Source organism: Scleropages formosus, chromosome 19, assembly GCF_900964775.1.
Source record: "Scleropages formosus chromosome 19, fSclFor1.1, whole genome shotgun sequence".
Lineage (NCBI taxonomy): Eukaryota > Metazoa > Chordata > Actinopteri > Osteoglossiformes > Osteoglossidae > Scleropages > Scleropages formosus.
In genome coordinates, this window is record NC_041824.1 from 25,786,772 (window position 1) to 25,807,432 (window position 20,661).

General features: G+C 43.2%; 1 protein-coding gene across 5 annotated transcripts; it reads right to left on the bottom strand.

The window, feature by feature from the left end:
* Window positions 1-5,545: 5,545 nt before the first annotated feature.
* On the bottom strand, window positions 5,546-20,625 carry pxmp2 (peroxisomal membrane protein 2). 5 transcript variants are annotated; one of them, XR_001966005.1, is made up of 7 exons: window positions 20,193-20,625; window positions 19,193-19,315; window positions 18,896-19,058; window positions 17,868-17,987; window positions 15,405-15,490; window positions 13,665-13,713; window positions 5,546-5,721 (listed from the first exon to the last, which is right to left on the bottom strand). XR_001966005.1 is itself a non-coding variant. In XM_018748955.1 (5 exons), the coding sequence occupies exons 1-5, from the start codon at window positions 20,303-20,305 to the stop codon at window positions 15,476-15,478; spliced, it is 534 nt and encodes a 177-aa protein (XP_018604471.1). In that variant the 5' UTR covers window positions 20,306-20,625; the 3' UTR covers window positions 15,357-15,475. The 5 variants fall into 5 exon arrangements, 2 of the variants coding, with proteins under 2 accessions (XP_018604471.1, XP_018604469.1); XR_001966004.2 differs by lacking the exon at window positions 5,546-5,721 and adding an exon at window positions 11,856-11,968; XR_001966006.1 differs by lacking the exon at window positions 5,546-5,721 and having other exon boundaries at window positions 13,578-13,713.
* Between the last annotated feature and the right edge of the window lie 36 nt (window positions 20,626-20,661).

A 20,661-nucleotide genomic window follows, 5' to 3' on the forward strand; every position in this document is an offset into this window, starting at 1 on the left:
ACCTGCAACCTTTGGCTCTAAATCCACCTGGATGGATTTTCAGTGAACTGAAGTTTGGGAACAGAGTGCTCTGTTTATATGAATTCATAGATGAAAGAAAGAAGGTTTCAAAATTACCTTCACTTCTTTTGGGATAGTTGCATCTAAACAACTAAAACACCAGAATAAAAGTTGCATGCAACGTCATTACATTAGTATATTCAACATGACAAGGAATTCTTGCTATAAGATACAAATATGTACCCACTTATTTGTACTTTTAAGAAAGCTCAGCATTTACTCTACATCGAAGTCTAAGTTTTCTTTATGAAGTTGAGTTGGAAGAAGCTAGAATGCCATGGACAATAGTGCTGTTTTAGTCCTTGTATTGTGTGCTGGACTGCCAGTCTTGTGTAAGGCCATAGGATCAATGGCAGTGGAGTATGCTATTGACTATGTCAGTGGTCATGCCAGTCACTTGTATTTCTATATTTCCATCCATCCATCCATAAGTGTTTGTTTAATGCAGGGTTGCAGTGGTCCAGAACTATAATGTGCCATGGATGGGAAGGCATTCCATCATAAAGCAATGACACATTCATTGATACACACTAAGGGTGATTAAAGCTGATTTAGAGTCAACAATTCACCCGAAATGCATGTCTTCAGACTGGGGCAGGAAATACGTGTGAACATAAGAAGAATATCTAAAGCTGAGTGACATTCGAAATCATGTACACACCTAGAGCCCAGAAGCTGTGAGGCACCAGGACTATCTGCTTCAATACCACCTTGTGTTTTCAGTATCCCATTGTATTTGTCATTATTTGTAGGTGGTTTGCATGTATTTTTTGTCCTTTCCATGAGTCAGTTTATGTGCTGTAGCTCTGTTGTAGGTAGGTGAATGACTGCATTGAGTTTTACATAGAGTACTGTATCTTGCATTATAAATTGCCTTAGACAAATTTGTCAACAAAATGCTATGCTGTGCTTTTCTAACTATTCTACTAACAGTAATAATTTTACATATTAACTATTTAATGCACACTGTTGTAAAGATGGAAAGAGGAATTAACACAAATTAGTAGCCAGTTTAAATTAATAGTGACATGTCTGAAAAGATCATCTTCAATAGAACAATTTGCGACACTGTTACTACCTTAGCCATGTATTTAGTCTTGTACTCTTTAATAAAATCATTGATGTGGAACCATTTGATGGTAGAACTAATATACAGGTAAAACTGGCCATTATAGCTGGCAAAAACTCTGCAGTATGTATTGCACGTTGGTTTGTGGAAGAGCAAACCAGTCAAAGCCAACCACCTGCAAGGTTTTATAAGCAAGGCAGGAATATAAGTGGTTTGCCAGGGCTTTCTTCCATGCATGTCTGGGGGTCCAAGCACAGGAAGAAACACACAAAAGCCACACACCCTGAGCTGGACTTGACATCATACCTACCGAGCAGCTTAGGAGCTGTGAGGGATCAGCTTTACTTGCTTTGCCACCATGTCTCCTATATTGGCCATAGAATAAGAAAAATGAAAGCTTTCATTTTTATTACTCATTCATGATTATATTGCCTTTTGATATGTGGGACATTGTGGGGAAAGACAGCAGCTAAAATTAAAGGTACTACTGACATGCCATTTTAGCACAAATTTATATCTGACATGCTCCAACAGCAGGTCATGGAAGGACGGGGTTATTTCACTGGGATTGTAGATATGTTTGCCATGGCCATTGAAGAGGAAGAGCTGAACAGTTCATGTCCAAAATACACCTCCACCACAGATACTGTTTCTTGTAGAAATGAAGGTGGGACATTTTTCTTTTCTTTATTCTTATATTACCAGATATCTACCATTTTTATATAGCATGCTTGTTAAGGTTTGTGTTGCTCTGTTAGTGTTACATAGTGATTGACAATGTTGACACAATATTAGTCATGTCACTATTTGTGTTCAACGTATGAGTTTGACAAATTATGAATTTAAAAAACTGCTTTGTATTATTTGTACCAGTTGTGGATAAAGTATCCGGGCTGCCAACAACAACAGGTAATATTCTAGAGATGGAGCTCCCTCTTGGTCCACATCAGCACCAACTCAGTACACGGGTGGGTACATGTCCTTGAGAAGAATTAACAACTTGTAAATATGAGGCTTCGTAGTAGTCTATTTTATAAATCCAAAATAGAGGTAAATGTTTATTATGATTATTTTTAATTCTGTATTTTTTTAGTTTTATTTAAAATACTCTAACTGTATCCTTTAGATAAATGGCCTGTGGGATAAGGCTCTTATTTTAATGTGTTTTGTATTGGAACTTGAGATTTCTTCCACCTCAAAAAGACATATAATATACATTTATATCTTAAAATGCTTCAACAGGTTGTCATGAAAGGAGAGGAAAATTTGAGTGGAATGGTGGATATGTTTGTCAAGGCTGTTGTTCAGGAGGAGTTGAACAGTTTATCTGTAAAGTATGATTCCGCCATTGAGCCAGCTTCCTATTGCAGTGAAGGTGGGACAGTTTTCACTTTTGATAATTTTTACATTATGAAATAGCCTTTTTATATAATACACTGGTCCTGCTGTTACAATCAAGGAAGAAAGGAATATGTGGGGATAGAAATATTTTGAAGTTTAATTTTTAGCTGGACTTTCTCCATTCATCTCTTTTAAAAAAAATTCTGCTGTTCAGCATATATGACCTGTGTATATAGTTCCAGCTCATAAATATCAGTAAGTAAACACACACACACACACACACACACATTGACTGAAACCGCTTGTCCCAAGCGGGGTTGTGGAGAACCGGAGCGTAACCTGGCAGCACAGGGCTGGAGGGAGAGGGGACACACCCAGGACAGGACACCAGGCCGTCACAAGGCACCCCAAGTGGGACTTAAACCCCAGACCCACCAGAGAGCAGGACCCGGCCAAACCCGCTACGCCACTGCACCCCCCCACAGTGTCAGTATAACATAGCCTAAACAGTAGGAATCTAGGACTACCTTCAACTTGCTTCAACAATATTTATATGTCTGGGGTTTGTGAGTGTTGATGATCAATAACCAGATCATTGTTGCACAGGTTTGTGGAATTAATTAGTCAACATTTGCAACTGAACAGGAATTTGTTTTAGTTATTTTAAATACATTTTAATTTCGATGCAGCTAAAACTCCAAAAAAGGTTGTAAAAGTGGCAGAGTATGTTGTGCTGGTGTTTCACAGCACGTGGGCTGCACAATCTCGTATAGGTTTGACATTCAGCCTGTGTGTAATTTTCATGTTCTCCACATTTTCATATGGGTTTCTTCTTGATGCTCTTGTTTGCTCCCACAGTCCAAAGATGTGTTTTTTCAGTGTATGAATGTGTGTGGCTACCCTGTGATGGACTGGTATCCAGGGAAGGGTGTACCCTTCCCTAACATAGCTATCTATGCTTCCAGGATTGTCTCTGGACCACCACTGGCCATTAAGTAAAGGGTTATAGATAATGAATGAATAAATGAATGATTTAGAGTAGGAAAGAAAATTATTTAAAAAAATAATGCTTAGCAGTCAAAGTCAGTTTGGAGTTGATTACCGGCTTCTGGTCCCATTAGTGTTTGTAGGATGAAGAGCCAATGTACATATATTAAGGTGATATTTTTTTGCTGTTATAATTACTGATAGTTATTACTTTATGCTCGGCTTACTTTAATTATAACTGAAGTATACTTAAATAGCGAATTATGAATTTAATGCATGTCTTCCCCAGCTAAGAACAAATTATCAGGGAAAGAAACAATAGCAGATCAAAGAGTGAAGGAGCTCCCTTTTGTTCCACATGAGCATCAACACCATCTCAGTAGAGAGTTCAGTACGTGTTATTCACAAAAGCCTTTACATCTTGTAAGTATTAGTATAATTTGTTATTTGATCTTCAGGCTGCTCCATTGGATGAACTGACTGCATCATATGATTCTTATTTTAATGTGTTTGTTAATATATTAAAAACTAGAAGTTTTTTCCCCTTGGTGTATAGATATAATTTTGAAATTTGTATCTTTAATATCCCAGGAGGAAGTAATGGAAGGGCAGAGGAATTTCAATGGAATTGTAGATATGATTGTCACTGAGGTTGTTGATGAAGAGTTGAGCAGTTTATCATCCATTGCTCCACTTTCTTCTTGCTGTAAGACTGGAACATTTTTCTCCTTTCTTCATTTTTATATATTTATTCTTAAGGTGAATTTTTTTGCAAAACTTGTATCAGTGGCAAACAATTTTAACCAATGTGACTGTTTGTGTGCAACTTACTGAGGTTTGTGACAAAGAGAAATTATAAATAAAAAGCTATATTATGTCTGCCAGTTATGAAAAGGGTACTGCCAAAAACAGGAGACCACACTCTAGCAAATGAGATCCATTTCCACTCACATGAGCATCAACACCAGCTCAGTGGAGAGGTGGGTGATTTGTTATTTTTTTAAACAATAGTGTTTACTTCTAAAACCAATGCACATCTAAATATTTACTTTATGCATAGCCAAAATTAATTTATTCTTATTTTTACTTTATTTTTTTATCCTCAGAATACTCTTAACTGCATCTATGGGATATATTTCTTACTTTATCTAAATGCTTGTAACAACTACAGATAATAATTTTTTCCTCCAAAAAATAAAGTATACATAACAGTTTGAATATACTAGATAAGTATTTATCTCTGAAATACTCCAGCATGAGATCATGGAAGGACAGCACAGTTTCAGTGGGATGGTGGATATGTTTGTCTCAGCCATAGTGGAGGAGCAGTTGAACAGTTTATCTGAAAACTGCGATTCCACCATTGAGCCACTTTCTTGGTATAATGAAGGTGAGACTTTTTCATTTGTTTATTATGAAATGTACCTCAGTAACTATAAAGCAGATTTTAAAAAATACACTGGCTTCCTGAGTTACAAAGTGATGAGTTGCAAACTTGGAAATACATGAACATGTTCCAATTTACGTATTTATAATCCTGTTGTTTTATCTATTTTCTAAAAAATTCTGTTCGTTGGAGAAACATGTGGACTGTAGTTACATTACCAGCAAATAGCTACTACTAAAGCACATTGAAATTAAACACGCTGTATTATACTTGGGGGTGCAGTGGCACGGTGGGTTGGGCCACAGTCCTGCTCTCTGGTGGGTCTGGGGTTCGAGTCCTGCTTGGGGTACCTTGCGATGGACTGGTGTCCCGTCATGGGTGTATCCCCTCCGGCCTTCTGCCCTGTGTTACTGGGTAGGCTCTGGTTCCCTGTGACCCTGTATGGGACAAGCAGTTCTGAAAGGGTGTGTGTGTGTGTGTGTTACACTTGCTTCCATAATACATTGAAACTCTGCTGTAGGAGGGGCCAAAACAAATTCAAGCATGTAAAAAGTGGGTTGTGTTGATTAATGGAAAATAAAATTTTTCAGTTGGTCTTCTACTTAGTGTGTGAAAAAGGGAAACGTCGTCAGGAACGAGGACTGGACGCAGGTAAGTTTGTGGACCCAATTGCGGGTTGGACTTTAATCTTATAGAACAGGTTCAAGGGACAAGGCAAGGTCAGAGTCAAGAACAGACAAGGGTCAAGACACGAGAGCAAGCTAGGAAGAGATGCTGAAACTGCAAAGGCACAGAGCAATTGCAAGAATCTGCACCCAAGTGTGGACGCGGAGCCTCTTTTATCCCTGGTTTTCTCGAGTGGGCGCAGGTGTCTCTGCTTTGCTCGTTCCCGGGGGCGTGACAAACATGTAGAAAACAGACCGATTATTACAAACAAAACATGCACATGACAAATTTGATTCTAATAGTAATACTAATAGAATAAAATAATGAGAGCCAAGTCCCCATTGCGTTATATTCGAATTTGCGTTATCTCTGGGTTTCGTAGTCTATAGGACTGGGGCACAGAGTGTGCATGTGCATTCGGGATTACAGAGATCGTGCATAAAGAGTATTTTGAAACAGCTATATTGTATTATTTTTTTTTTTTGGGGTGCGGTGGCGCAGTGGGTTGCACCACAGTCCTGCTCTCCGGTGGGTCTGGGGTTCGAGTCCTGCTTGGGGTGCCTTGAGATGGACTGGCGTCCCGTCCTGGGTGTGTCCCCTCCCCCTCCGGCCTTGCGCCCTGTGTTACCGGGTAGGCTCCGGTTCCCCGTGACCCCGTATGGAACAAGCGGTTCTGATTGTGTGTGTGTGTGTGTGTATTTTTTTTTTTTATGGCATGCTAGTCTAAAGTTATAAGTAGTAATACTTGTATTTTATGGAGTTATTTTGTTTTATAAGGTGCGGTGTGATATGTGGAGATTTGCTGGATGAATATGATTGAAGTCTGTGGTATGTTCTTTTTTGGTATTTACATTTATTCATTTAGCAGACACTTTCCTCCAAAGCAATTTACATCTTTCCACTATATGAACCAATGTTTATCACATGAGTAGCTGCATAAAACTTTATCAGAATATCCATGACTCCTGCTCACCTTGCTAGTATGTTTTTTTATTTAACTTTGGAATCTGCGGTTTGTGTTGAATGTTTATTACTAGTGCTTCTGCTGGTTGTTACACTACTGTGATCTCCTGTATTATCTTTTCCAGAACACACCATAGCCTCTGCACTGCCAGCTGCTCATCTTCATGGTTTTACTTTTATGACTAACCAGCTAGCTAATAAATGTGTTTCGCAAAGACAGACATACTGGGATCTAAACGGTCACTCTCTCTCTTAAGCAAGGCTCCCTTTTTGTAAGTTTGGATTTTTTTTTTTTTTCCCTCATGCTAAGCAGCCCTGTCACTTTGCTGGAAAGCCATCCATCCATCCATCTTCCTCCGCTTTATCCGGGGCCGGGTCGCGGGGGCAGCAGTCCGAGCAGAGTACTCCAGACCTCCCTCTCCCCGCACACCTCCTCCAGTTCCTCTGGGGGAACCCCAAGGCGTTCCCAGGCCAGCCGGGAGACATAGTCTCTCCAACGTGTCCTGGGTCTGCCCCGAGGCCTCCTCCCAGTGGGACAAGCCCGGAGCACCTCCCCAGGGAGGCGTCCAGGAGGCATCCGGAACAGATGCCCGAGCCACCTCAACTGGCTCCTCTCGATGCGGAGGAGCAGCGGCTCTACTCCGAGCTCCGCCCGGGTGACTGAGCTCCTCACCCTATCCCTAAGGGTGCGCCCAGCCACTCTGCGGAGGAAACTCATTTCTGCCGCTTGTATCCGCGATCTCATTCTTTCGGTCATGATCCAGAGTTCATGACCATAGGTGAGGGTAGGAACGTAGATCGACCGGTAAATTGAGAGCTTCGCCTTACGACTCAGCTCCCTCTTCACCACAACAGACCGGTACAATGACTGCATTACTGCGGACGCCGCACCGATCCGTCTGTCGACCTGCCGCTCCATTCTTCCCCTCACTCGTGAACAAGACCCCAAGATACTTAAACTCCTCCACTTGAGGGAGCAACTCCCCCCTAACCCGGAGGGAGCAATCCACCTTTTTCCGACTGAGAACCATGGCCTCGGATTTGGAGGTGCTGATTCTCATCCCCGCCCCTTCGCACTCGGCTGCAAACCTCCCCAGTGCACGCTGCAAGTCTTGACTTGATGAAGCCAACAGGACCACATCGTCCGCAAAAAGCAGAGACGAGATCTCGCGGCCACCAAAACAGACACCCTCCGTTCCCTGACTGCGCCTAGAAATTCTGTCCATAAAAATAATGAACAGAATCGGTGACAAAGGGCAGCCCTGGCGGAGTCCAACATGCACCGGGAACAGGTCTGACTTACTGCCGGCAATGCGAACCAAGCTCCTGCTCCGGTCATACAGGGAACGAACAGCCCGTAGCAACGAGCCCCGAACCCCATAATCCCGAAGCACCCCCCACAGGATGCCACGAGGGACACGGTTGAATGCCTTCTCCAGGTCCACAAAACACATATGGACTGGTTGGGCAAACTCCCACGAACCCTCCAACACCCTAGTGAGGGTATAGAGCTGGTCCAGTGTTCCACGGCCAGGGCGAAAACCGCATTGCTCCTCCTGAATCCGAGGTTCGACTATCGGTCGGATTCTCCTTTCCAGTACCCTGGCATAGACTTTCCCAGGGAGGCTAAGGAGTGTGATCCCCCTGTAGTTGGAACACAATCTCCGGTCCCCCTTCTTAAAAAGAGGGACCACCACCCCGGTCTGCCAGTCCAGAGGCACCGTTCCCGAACTCCACGCGATGCTGCAGAGGCGTGTCAGCCAAGACAGCCCCACAACATCCAGAGACTTGAGAAACTCGGGGCGGATCTCATCCACCCCCGGAGCCTTGCCACCGAGGAGTTTTTTGACTACCTCAGCAACTTCAGCCAGGGTAATGGACGAGTCCCCCTCCGAGTCCCCAGCCTCAGCTTCCTCTACGGAAGGCGTGTCGGAGGGATTGAGGAGATCCTCAAAGTACTCCTTCCACCGCCCGAGAACATCCTCAGCTGAGGTCAGCAGCGCACCACCTCCACTGTAAACAGTGTTCGTGGAACACCGCTTCCCCCCTCTGAGTCGCCGGACGGTTTGCCAGAATCTCTTTGAGGCCGACCGAAAGTCTTCCTCCATGGCCTCACCGAACTCCTCCCAAGCCCGAGTTTTTGCCGCGGCGACTGCCAGAGCCGCGCTCCGTTTGGCCCGCCGGTACCCGTCAGCTGCTTCAGGAGTCCCATGAGCCAGCCAGGCCCGATAGAACTCCTTCTTCAGCTTGACGGCATCCCTTACTTCCGGTGTCCACCACCGTGTTCGGGGATTGCCGCCGCGACAGGCACCGGAGACCTTATGGCCGCAGCTCCGAACAGCCGCACCGACAATGGAGGAGCGGAACATAGTCCATTCAGACTCAATGTCCCCCACCTCCCTCGGGACCTGGTTGAAGCTCTGTCGGAGGTGGGAGTTGAAGACCTCTCTGACAGGTGCCTCCGCCAAACGTTCCCAACAGACCCTCACTATGCGTTTGGGCCTGCCAGGTCTGTCCAGCTTTTTCCCCTGCCATCGAATCCAACTCACCACCAGGTGGTGATCAGTTGACAGCTCAGCCCCTCTCTTCACCCGAGTGTCCAAGACATATGGCCGAAGGTCAGAAGAAACGACTACAAAGTCGATCATCGACCTCCGACCTAGGGTGTCCTGGTGCCAAGTGCACTGGTGGACACCCTTATGCATGAACATGGTGTTCGTTATGGATAAACCGCGACTAGCACAGAAATCCAATAACAACTCACCGCTCGGGTTCAGATCAGGGAGGCCGTTCCTCCCAATCACGCCCCTCCAGGTATCACTGTCGCTGCCCACGTGGGCGTTAAAGTCCCCCAGTAGAACGACAGAGTCCCCAATGGGAGCGCTTTCCAGCACGCCCCCCAGGGACTCTAAAAAGGCCGGGTACTCTACACTGCCGCTAGGCGCATAAGCACAAACGACAGTGAGAGACCGTTCCCTGACCCGAAGGCGTAGGGAGATGACCCTCTCATTCACCGGGGTAGACTCCAACACATGGCGGCTGAACTGGGGGGCTATTAATAAGCCCACACCCGCCCGCCGCCTCTCACCTTGGGCAACGCCAGAATAGTGGAGAGTCCACCCTCGATCGAGTAGAGTGGTTCCAGAACCCAAGCTGTGAGTGGAAGTGAGCCCGACTATATCTAGACGGTATCTCTCAACTTCCTGCACCAGCTCAGGCTCCTTCCCCGCCAGTGAGGTGACATTCCAAGTCCCAAAAACCAGAGTTGGCGCCCGAGGTTTGGGTCGGCCAGGCACTCGGCCCCGACCACCGCCCAAATCACAACGCACCGGCCCCTTACGGTTTCTCCGGCAGGTGGTGAGCCCACCGAAGAGCGGCTCCACGTTGTGGCTTCGGGCTGAGCCCGACCAGGCCCCGTGGGCATAGACCTGGCCACCAGGCGCTCGCATGCGAGCCCCCCCCCCAGGCCTGGCTCCAGGGTGGGGCCCCGGTGACCCCATACCGGGCGGGGTAAACGGACGCCTTGATTTTTTCGTCATAAGGGGTTTTTGAACCGCGCTTTGTCTCGTCTGTCATCCAGGACCTGTCTGCCATGGGAGACCCTACCAGGGGCATGTAGCCCCAGACAACATAGCTCCTGGACTCATTCAGGCACTCAAACCCCTCCACCACGATAAGGTGGCGGTTCACGGAGGAGTTGCTGGAAAGCTCTGGTTTTATTTGTTATGAGTTAAACTTTAAGTTAAAGTGACTTTGTAATTCACTCATTGTGTGTTATCTTACATGTGTACCTGGTTGGACACCAGTCTAGTCAATCACCCCCTACACACACACACACACACACACACACACACACACACACACTTTTGTGGGTGTGCAAAGTCGATGGAAGGAGCCGTGTGTCATCGGTCACTATTTTTGAGAGGATCACGTGTGTGTGTAGCTGCACTATTTGACCTGTGCACGGCAGAGTCCCACGGGTTTTCACAAGCGCAGGACAAAAACCTCTTGGACAAAACCCCTTCTTTTGAAACACTATCTTCTCAGGTAAAGGGTAAAGTAGGAAAAAACCTTCTTAATTAGATTTAAAAAAAAAAAAAGCTCTTAAAAATAATAAACCTTAACACTCAATGTTTTTAATATTGCTTTTTTATTTTTTAAAGATACAATATGATGTTCTTTAAATTATGTTTTTATGATTGTACAAATTTTATGTTGTAAAACAGTGCACTGTAAACATAATACAATGTTTATAATTCCTTCCTTATTGCTGTCTCATTATATAAGAAATTTTGCATTTAATACCTACCTTATTGCTGTCTCATTCTATAACAAATTCAGTATTTTACAATTCAGAGACGTGCTCAGAAACTACAAACCACAACCACTCCAAAACTACAGACCAGTCTCCCTCGTCTCCTTCCTGTTTAAAATTCTAGAGCGGGCGGCCTGTGATCAACTATCTGAATTCCTCATCTGGAACCACACACACACACACACACACACATTTTCAGAACTGCTTGTCCCATACAGGGTCGCGGGGAACCGGAGCCTACCCGGCAACACAGGGCGTAAGGCCGGAGGGGGAGGGGACACACCCAGGACGGGACGCCAGTCCGTCACAAGGCACCCCAAGCGGGACTCGAACCCTAGACCCACCGGAGAGCAGGACTGTGGTCCAACCCACTGCGCCACCGCACCCCCATCATCTGGAACCATCTCGATGGATATCAGTTTGGTTTCGAAGTTGGTCCACTCCATGAAGACGGCCCTCCTGCTGGTGTCTGATGCTGTCCAGTCGGCTAGAGCCGCCACCCCTCTCCTCGATCCTTATCGTCCTCGATCTGTCTGCAGCATTTGACACTGTCAACCACCGGATTATACTTTCCTCTCTTAGTCAGTTTTGGATCAAAGGAGCAGCACTAAGATGGTTTGAGTCCTACCTTTCTAACAGATCCTATCAAGTGGTCTGTGTGGCTCCCGTTCTTCTCCTCTGCCTCTCTCAACCAGCGTCCGGCAGGGCTTAGTACTGGGTCCTGTTCTCTTCTCGATTTACACCTCCTCCCTCAGGCCGGTCATAGCCTCCCATGGATTCAAATACCACTGCTATGCTGATGATACCCACCTCTTCCTCTCCTTTCCACCTGGAGCATTACACATTTCCACATGCATTGCTGCCTGCCTGTCAGACATCTCTGCATGGATGTCTAATCACCACCTCCAACTCAACCCCTCCAAAATGGAGATTCTTCACCTCCCAGCTGGCCTGTCCTCCTGTCATGTGATCTTTTGATCAAACTGAACAACTGAGTGATGACTGACTCAAGGCTATCTTTCTCTCAGCACATCGAAGCCAGCATAATAGCTACACGATCCATCCTTACCTCACAACTGACTCTGCCCAACTTCTTGTCCAGGCCATGGTGACATCCCGTCTGGACTACTACAATGGTCTCTTGCGTGGGCTTCCTACTGCTGCCATGAAACCTCTGTAGCTGATACAGAATGCTGTTTCAAGAGTTGTTTTTGACTTGCCAAAGTGTTTCCATGTACAGTGCTGTGAAAAAGTATTTGCCCCCTCCCTGATCTTTTATTTTTTTGCATATTTGTCACAGTTAAATGATTGAGATCAAACAAATTTTAATATTACACAAAGATAACCCGAGTAAATACAAAATGCAGTTTTTAAATGATGATTTCATTTATTAAGGGAAAAAAGCTGTCCAAACCTACCTGGCCCTATGTGAAAAAGTAATCTCCCCCCCCTTGTTAAATCATGAATGAACTGTGATTAACCACATTTTTTTGGAAAGCTGAGTTAAATTTCACTTGCCACACCCAGGCCTGATTACTGCCAGACCTGTTGAATCAAGAAATCACTTAAACAGAACCTGTCTGACAAAGTGAAGCATGCTAAAAGATCTCAAAAAGCAACACATTATGCTGCAATCTAAAGAAATTCAAGAACAGATGAGAAACAAAGTAATTGACATGTATCAGTCTGGAAAGGGTTACAAAACCATTTCTACAGCTGTGGGATTCCAGCAAACCATGCCTACAAATGCATCAATAGAACTTGGAACAGTAGTGAACCTTCCCAGGAGTGGCCAGCCTACCAAAATTACTCCAAGAGCGCAACGACGACTCATCTAGGAGCTCATAAAAGAACCCAGAACAACATCTAAAGAACTGCAGGCCTCACTTGCCTCAGTTGAGGTCAATGTTCATGACTCAACAATAAGAAAGAGACTGGGCAAAAATGGCATCCACAGGAGACTTCCAAGGCGAAAGCCACTGCTAACCAAAAAGAACACAAAGGCTCATCTCACATTTGCCAAAAAACATCTTGATTATCCCCAAGACTTTTGGGCAAATATTTAAGTGACAAATATTCAAAAAAATAAAATCAGGGAGGGGGCAAATACTTTTTCACAGCACTGTCTCTCTACTCGTTTCTTTGCACTGGCTTGCTATAGCTGCCCCTATCAAATTTAAGACCCTGGTTATTGCCTACAAATGTATGACTAGAACTGCTCCCAGCTATTTACAAGACTTGATCAACCGCTACACCCCAACCAGAATGCTTCGTTCATCTACTTCTGCCGGCTTGGTGGTCCCACGCACGAAAGGTAAAGCACAGAGGTTTTCAATTCTGGCTCCGTTGTGGTGGAATAACTGCACCTTCTCACTCAAAACTGCTGAAATTCTGTCTACATTCAAGAAGGGTCTGAAAACTCAGATTTTCACTTTGCCCAAGATCTCTCAAGCTCATGTATGGTGTAAATGTTCATGCACTGTAACTTTATGATCATGCCCCGATAAGCCTTTACACAGCCACTACTTCTGTATTGTATGTAAATGTTTGTGCTTCCTACAATTTTTTTTTTTTTTTTTTAATCAGGATTCGTCTAATTTTTGAGTTTTATGCACCTACTTGTACAATGAACATCGGTACATAAAGCGGAAAGAAAGTTTACTTAAGAATCACGTCTGCAACTATATGTCTCTTTCTCCTAATGTAATGTATAAATTGTATTTCTCTGAGATGTCCATCACTTTGGAGAAAAGCATCTGCTAAATGAACAGATGTAAAATGGTATACTTTTAAAATTTACTTTTAGGCTTTTTCTTTTTTTAAGAGCACAGTGTATTTTATCACGAAGTGGAAACGATGCATAAAAAATGCCATACCTGTCATGCCTCCTGTCAAACTTGAATTCAGTTATTGTATTTTTTTTTCCTGTACATGAAGTAAAATGCAGTCTTTAGTTTTGTGTTATGCAATTATCTTACAGCTGTCAAAATATACACTGCTCAAAAAAATTAAAGGAACACTTTGAAAACACATCAGATCTCAAAGGAGAAAAAAATCATGCTGGATATCTATATTGATATGGACCGGGTAATGTGTTAGGAATGAAAGGATGCCACATCGTTTGATGGAAATGAAAATTATCAACCTACAGAGGGCTGAATTCAAGGACACCCCGAAAATCAAAGTGAAAAAAATGATGCGGCAGGCTAGTCCATTTTTGCTGAAATTTCATTGCAGCAACTCAAAAATGGTACTCAGTTTGTATGGCCCCCACGTGCTTGTATGCATGCCTGACAATGTCGGGGCATGCTCCTAATGAGACGACGGATGGTGTCCTGGGGTATTCCCTCCCAGATCTGGACCAGGGCATCACTGAGCTCCTGGACAGTCTGAGGTGCAACCTGGCGGCGTCGGATGGACCGAAACATAATGTCCCAGAGGTGTTCTATTGAATTTAGGTCAGGCGAGAGTGGGTGCCATTCAATGGTATCAATTCCTTCATCTCCAGGAACTGCCTGCATACTCTCGCCATATGAGGCCGGGCATTGTCGTGCACCCGGAGGAACCCAGGACCCACTGCACCGACGTAGGGTCTGACAATGGGTCCGACAATGGGTCCAAGGATTTCATCCCGATACCTAATGGCAGTCAGGGTGCCATTGTCTAGCCTGTAGAGGTCTGTGCGTCCCTCCATGGATATGCCTCCCCAGACCATAACTGACTCACCACCAAGGCGATCATGCCGAACGATGTTATAGGCAGCATAACGTTCTCCACGGCTTCTCCAGACCCTTTCACATCTGTCACACGTGCTCAGGGTGAACCTGCTCTCATCTGTGAAAAGCACAGGGCGCCAGTGGCGGACCTGCCAATTCTGGTGTTCTATGGCAAATGCCAATCGAGCTCCACGGTGCGGGCAGTGAGCACAGGGCCCACTAGAGGATGTCGGGCCCTCAGGCCACCCTCACAAATTCTGTTTCTGATCGTTTGGTCAGAGACATTCACACCAGTGGCCTGCTGGAGGTAATTTTGTAGGGCTCTGGCAGTGCTCATCCTGTTCCTCCTTGCACAAAGGAGCAGATACCGGTCCTGCTAATGGGTTAAGGACCTTCTACGGCCCTGTCCAGCTCTCCTAGAGTAACTGCCTGTCTCCTGGAATCTCCTCCATGCTCTTGAGACTATGCTGGGAGACACAGCAAACCTTCTGGCAATGGCACATATTGATGTGCCATCCAGGAGGAGTTGGACTGCCTGTGCAACCTCTGTAGGGTCCAGGTATTGCCTCATGCTACCAGTAGTGACACTGACCCTAGCCAAATGCAAAACTAGTGAAAAACAGTCAGAAAAGATGAGGAGGGAAAAAATGTCAGTGGCTTCCACCTGTAAAAACCACTCCTGTTTTGGGGGTCGTCTCATTGTTGCCCCTCTAGTGCACCTGTTGTTAATTTCATTAACACCAAAGCAGCTGAAACTGATTAACAACCCCTCTGCTACCTAAGTGACCAGATCAATATCCCAGGAGTTTAATTGACTTGATGCTATACTCTGATTAAAAAGTGTTCCTTTAATTTTTTTTGGAGTGTATATTAATTTATTCAGATAATTTAACAATGTACCTTTTTCCCTTTCCAGGTTTTCCTCTCCGTCAAGGGTATTTATTACCAAGCAGATGTTCTTGGTCAGCTAGTTACTTGGCTTGTCCCTAAGTTAATAAATGAAAATGTACAAATGATCAGAAGAATAAAAATTTTGCTACTTACTTGTCCTAAGGGGGTTTTTGTCCGGGGGATGACCTAGGGGGGTTCTATTCCAGAATGTCCTTTTTGGTCCACGTGAGCAGCAACACCAGCTCAGTAAAAACGTGGCTACTTGTTCTTTACAAAAGTCATCACAACTTTCAAGTATCTGGTCCTGCAAATAGTGTAATGGTTATTACTGCCTCTTTCAGATCTGAAAGTTGTAGGTTTGAATTTTGCCTACTGCCGTAGCGTCCTTCAGCAAGCCAATTATTGTAAATTGCTCCAGTAAAAAAATAACATCTATCAATTTAGCCAATATTTTTATCCAAAGGGACTTAGTGTTAAGCTACCTACAATTGCGCATGTATACAGCTACTTCCCCTATCACCCACACAATTTCTTGTTGCAGTGAAGGTGGGATATACCTCTTCTCATTCTATAGAACCCTTGAGCAAGGTACTTAGCCTAAATTGCTCCAATAACTCAGCTGTATAAATGGGCAAATAATTGTAAGAAGCTTAACATTGTAAGTCGCTTTGGAAAAAAGCATGAAGACATGTAACTTTGGTGCACCCTTCTCTCTCACAGCTATGGATAAAATATGAGCTGCAAACAAAAGCAGAACTGTTGCCTCACTTAAGCACTAGCACCATCACAGTGGAGAATCAGCCTTTTTCAGCTCATAACCTCGCCTCAATCTTGTCACATCATACACAAATTTCTCAGGATACAAAGCAGAAAATGAGACCCACCCTAGTGTGAAGCCTCAAACCCACAAGCCATGTGGCAGCCAGGCACTGTGGGTCTACCAAAAAAACCTGTCATGTCTATTTACGAAGTCCTCTGAGATCAAATCTATATGCTTTGGAATCTTCTCACAAAGCATGATTTCCTGTTTTCCGCCCCATGAGGAGAAGAAATTTCTATGTTTTATCATACCTCCACACTGACACAACAGTTTTGAACACCCTTGCCATAATGGTACATTCCTCAACAGGGGTAGGTACTTCCCATGAGACACTATAAAGCCAGTTCAAACCTATTGCTTTCGTTTGTCAGTGAGAAAACAAACAATAAGCTATAGGCCACAGAGGCAGGCTGTCGAATCAACTGAACCGGTGTATTAGAAACGTACATGGGTATTGAACCAGCAGTTAAACTTTTTACCTAACTACTGAAAAATTAAATCTGTTAACATTAGCAACATGGCCTGATGCTGTTTGTGTGCACACCCACAGCCACAATGTTGAGATCTTGTTGCCATTATTGTGAGAATGGTTCTGTGTTCCTAGAGGTATATGTAAGTGGTGATATTGGGACAGCTTACTATGTCACAAATAGCTATTATTGAACAGATACAGAACAAAAACTAATGGGGCACACATGATGGAATTTTTATTTTAGTTTTTTTCTAGGTATATCAAACTAATCAGGTAGAGGATAGGGATTGTGAATGGCAGGTCTTACTAACATGGGTACAAGTACACAGTTTTGACCTTAGCAAAAAAATTACTACTGTAATGAAGATCTAAACTATCATGCTTACTACAGAAGTGTACTAAATACGGATAGGAGTGATGTTCAGGCTTCCTAAACATGCTTGTGTACATATTTCAGAACTGACAGGTGAAATGAAAAATACATTATCAAAATGAAAAGTGTAAAGAAACAACACACCAACAGGTGAATTAAAGACTAACTGTGTATCTGAAAACATACAATGCACATATAACAATATTGCACTGATTTATAAAATCAAAAGAAATGCAGACTTTTGTTATGGTTAGCGATTTCAGTTCAGTACATGATACTCCACTTGCATGGAATACCTAAAATCCTGCTAAATCCTTGAATTAAAAAACATTTTGTCTCAATTTAACATAAATACATTCAGCAATATACCATACAACTTCCATTTTGATGTGTTACAACTTTACAACACCTTAAATTCCCAAGTTGTTTCTTTTTCACAAATCCAATACAAGTTGCACTTTGAAAGGATGAGAAATTTTATCATCCAAAGCAGAGCAGAATCACACTACCTGACAAACAGGTTCTGTTACTTCAATATTTACTTAGTACTGACAAGCTTTGTTAATGACAAACTTGGTGTTAAGGACACATTCTTAATATGGCTTCCAGTGGTCACCAGAGATGGTCCGTTTCAGGATCCTTCAGGAGGGTTTACTTCCTCACAGAGGCAAGGTAAGCATACCAGAACAGTGCCACCAGGTTAGCAAAAAGCACCCGAAACTGGGAAAACAGCCACATTTGACATGGTTATGAGTCAACTGAAACTCATTGTTACCAAAACCCTCACTGGCCACTCAGCCTTCTTACCTGCACAGGGACAAAGTTGATATTGATAAACTGGAACGGAGTCCATACTTTCCAGTTCATGATCAGGGCTGGCCAGTAACTGACTCTCAGTTTAGCTTGTAAAGCTGGCCACTTGTTTCCCTATAAATACATCAAGTTACATGACTGGATTTTACAAACTGCTGAAAACTGTAAATATTACTTAAATTCGTGAATTCCAGTGCAATCTTATTTCTAATAAACACAGAAACAGTCTTGCCCTGATGAACAGAAGGTCATATTACAAGAACACACTTAAGCAGTCTGTGTTGTAAAATCTGTATAAGAATCAGTTTGTAAATTTGCTAAATAATCTGTTCACACTTACAATGAACTCAGAACAACAGAAATTTCAGTTAAAAATAAAATTACCCTTCGTAAAACTGAGCACCATAAAAGACGAGTGGCCTCCTCATTTAAGCGTGAATTGGCTTTTCTTGTCGACCTTTAATATTGAAGCTGTGTGCGCACTCACTAGTCTCGCAGAAGTTTTCCATTCTTTTCAAAGGCTGCCGAATTACAATTGTCTTATGATGTGACTTTATTTATTTATTCCATGTGATGCTACAAATAGCTCAGCTGGGGCTAACAAGTGTTTACAGTAACTATAGGACTGCCTCTCTAGGTAGTGTTCTGATATTCTGGACTTGGCTGTGAATTTGATTTTCTCTGTTTGAAAGGCAGGAATTTGCATTTTTGGTAAAAACATTGGATAGCCTTTTGTGGCTCAGGAATGCATTCTTTTAGAGTTTGTTTTACAACAATTCATCTTACAAGCAGATTTTCAGGAGCAAATTATGAGAAAAGGTTTTTTTTTGCAGGGGAAATCTACATCAGAATCAGAATCAGAATCAGAACGAGCTTTATTGCCAAGTATGTTCGCACATACAAGGAATTTGACAGGAACCACCACATTGTGTACGTATTTACTGAAATAACAGAAAATTAATTTCTACAGTGACTTTGAGGACTACAAAACATAGACAACCTACTTCAGAAAAGTTTCTTACCTCCAAAATGTTCATGACAACAAAAAAGAGTAGGAGGAAGGCTGGGGCAAAGACCAAACGATCCAAAAGTAACCGTTTTACCATGCAGCATGGAGCACTTGATGGCACCAGCAGCTCCAGCAGTTGATAGAAGTAATGGCTTATAGGACCTGTAACACAAACTCTAGAGGAAAACAAAAAACACAAGCTAAAAAGGTTGTGTTAAGGCACACAGAATAATAAATAAAGTAATGTGACCAAGGAACTGACAATTATCCTGGAAAAATATACAAAAGTGAAGACTACTGCATTACATACCCATAAACTGCAAAGCGAGCAATCCCGAAAGTGTCAATGTCCTTTGCTTGGCAGCCGCGTTTAGCCTTTGCTCTCTTTTCTAACACTTGAGAGAGCAAGTTTCCCAAGGCTGACAGAATTCCACTGAAAAATTAAATATTACCAATTATTACACTGGATGGCATGGTGGCACAGTAGGTAGTACTGCCATCTCACAGCACCTGGGGTGTTTGGGTGTAGGCTTGGTGCTCTGATTTCCTCCCACATTCCAAAAACATGCAGTTGAGGTGAATTGGGTTAGGGTTTGGGTTAGGCTACCCTGCGATGGACTGGCATCCTGTCCATGATGTACCCCACCCCCCACAACAGCTTTTACCCACCGATTCAGTTAATGAAAATGAATGAATACATACATTGCTAGCATCAATAAGCTGACCATTCTAGCAATTATATTTTAGTTTACAGAGTAATAGAGCACAGGGTGTAGTGGACAAGGTTGAAAGGGAACCAGTGACTAGCAGTGCAGGGTACAAGAAAAAAGACACTGCTGAAGAGATCAGAGTCTAAAAGTTTAATTCACGGAAAACAACTTGCTGACATTTCTGCTAAAACAAAGCTTACACCAAACCACTACAAATAATTCATACTATTTTTATTGTTTTATGACATAACTATCCTAAAATTATGCTATAAATTAAACTTTTCTTCAGTACAACCAGGTAAAAATATATAATCAGTGTCATAATGACTGTTATTTGAAAAAGAACTTTCAGTATTTTCCCCAAATATTGTACACTGTGTGTGTTGCAATTCGTAAAATTCTATAATACATCATGACAGAAAAGAGCTATGCTATGTATGCTATGCTGAAAATGACGACAAATGGAACAAAACTGCAGCCGACTGCTAGTAGTAGTAATTAGCCCAGTTACTCATGCGCTTTTCATAAGGCATACTTTTGAACAGAAAAATCAAGAGTCAGAGAAGAAGAGAGAAGAGTAGCTGAGTAGCACTCACCGACCTAGTGAAAGATTTGGTTAGAATAGGGTATCTCTTTAATAAATACAAGTACTGCTGCAACAATAGCCGCGAATGGAAGGCTGGGTCTCGGATAACAACGCTTTGCACAGGCATTATCGAACGGAATTATATTTCCCAAAAGCACACCGACACGAAACTGTCAAGAATCCTGATAACGAGGGGTTTTGTCCTTGTGCCGCGCACGCCGCAAGGAGTCTGAAAACCCCGCCCTCTCTACGTTTTACAGACATACAGTACCACCTCAAAGTGAAGTTCCTAAAAAATGTTCAACGTCGAATTTGAAAATGTACTTTCAAATGCTGATTGTGTAAACTTTTGCAGAGATCTTTTTTTTATCAAATTCTAACATAGAAATTAGTTTAATCTATAAGCATGAAACTGACTTTGAACCAAATAAATTCCTGAATTCCTCATACAAGAAGAACAAAGAAAGGAAAAAGGGGGCGATT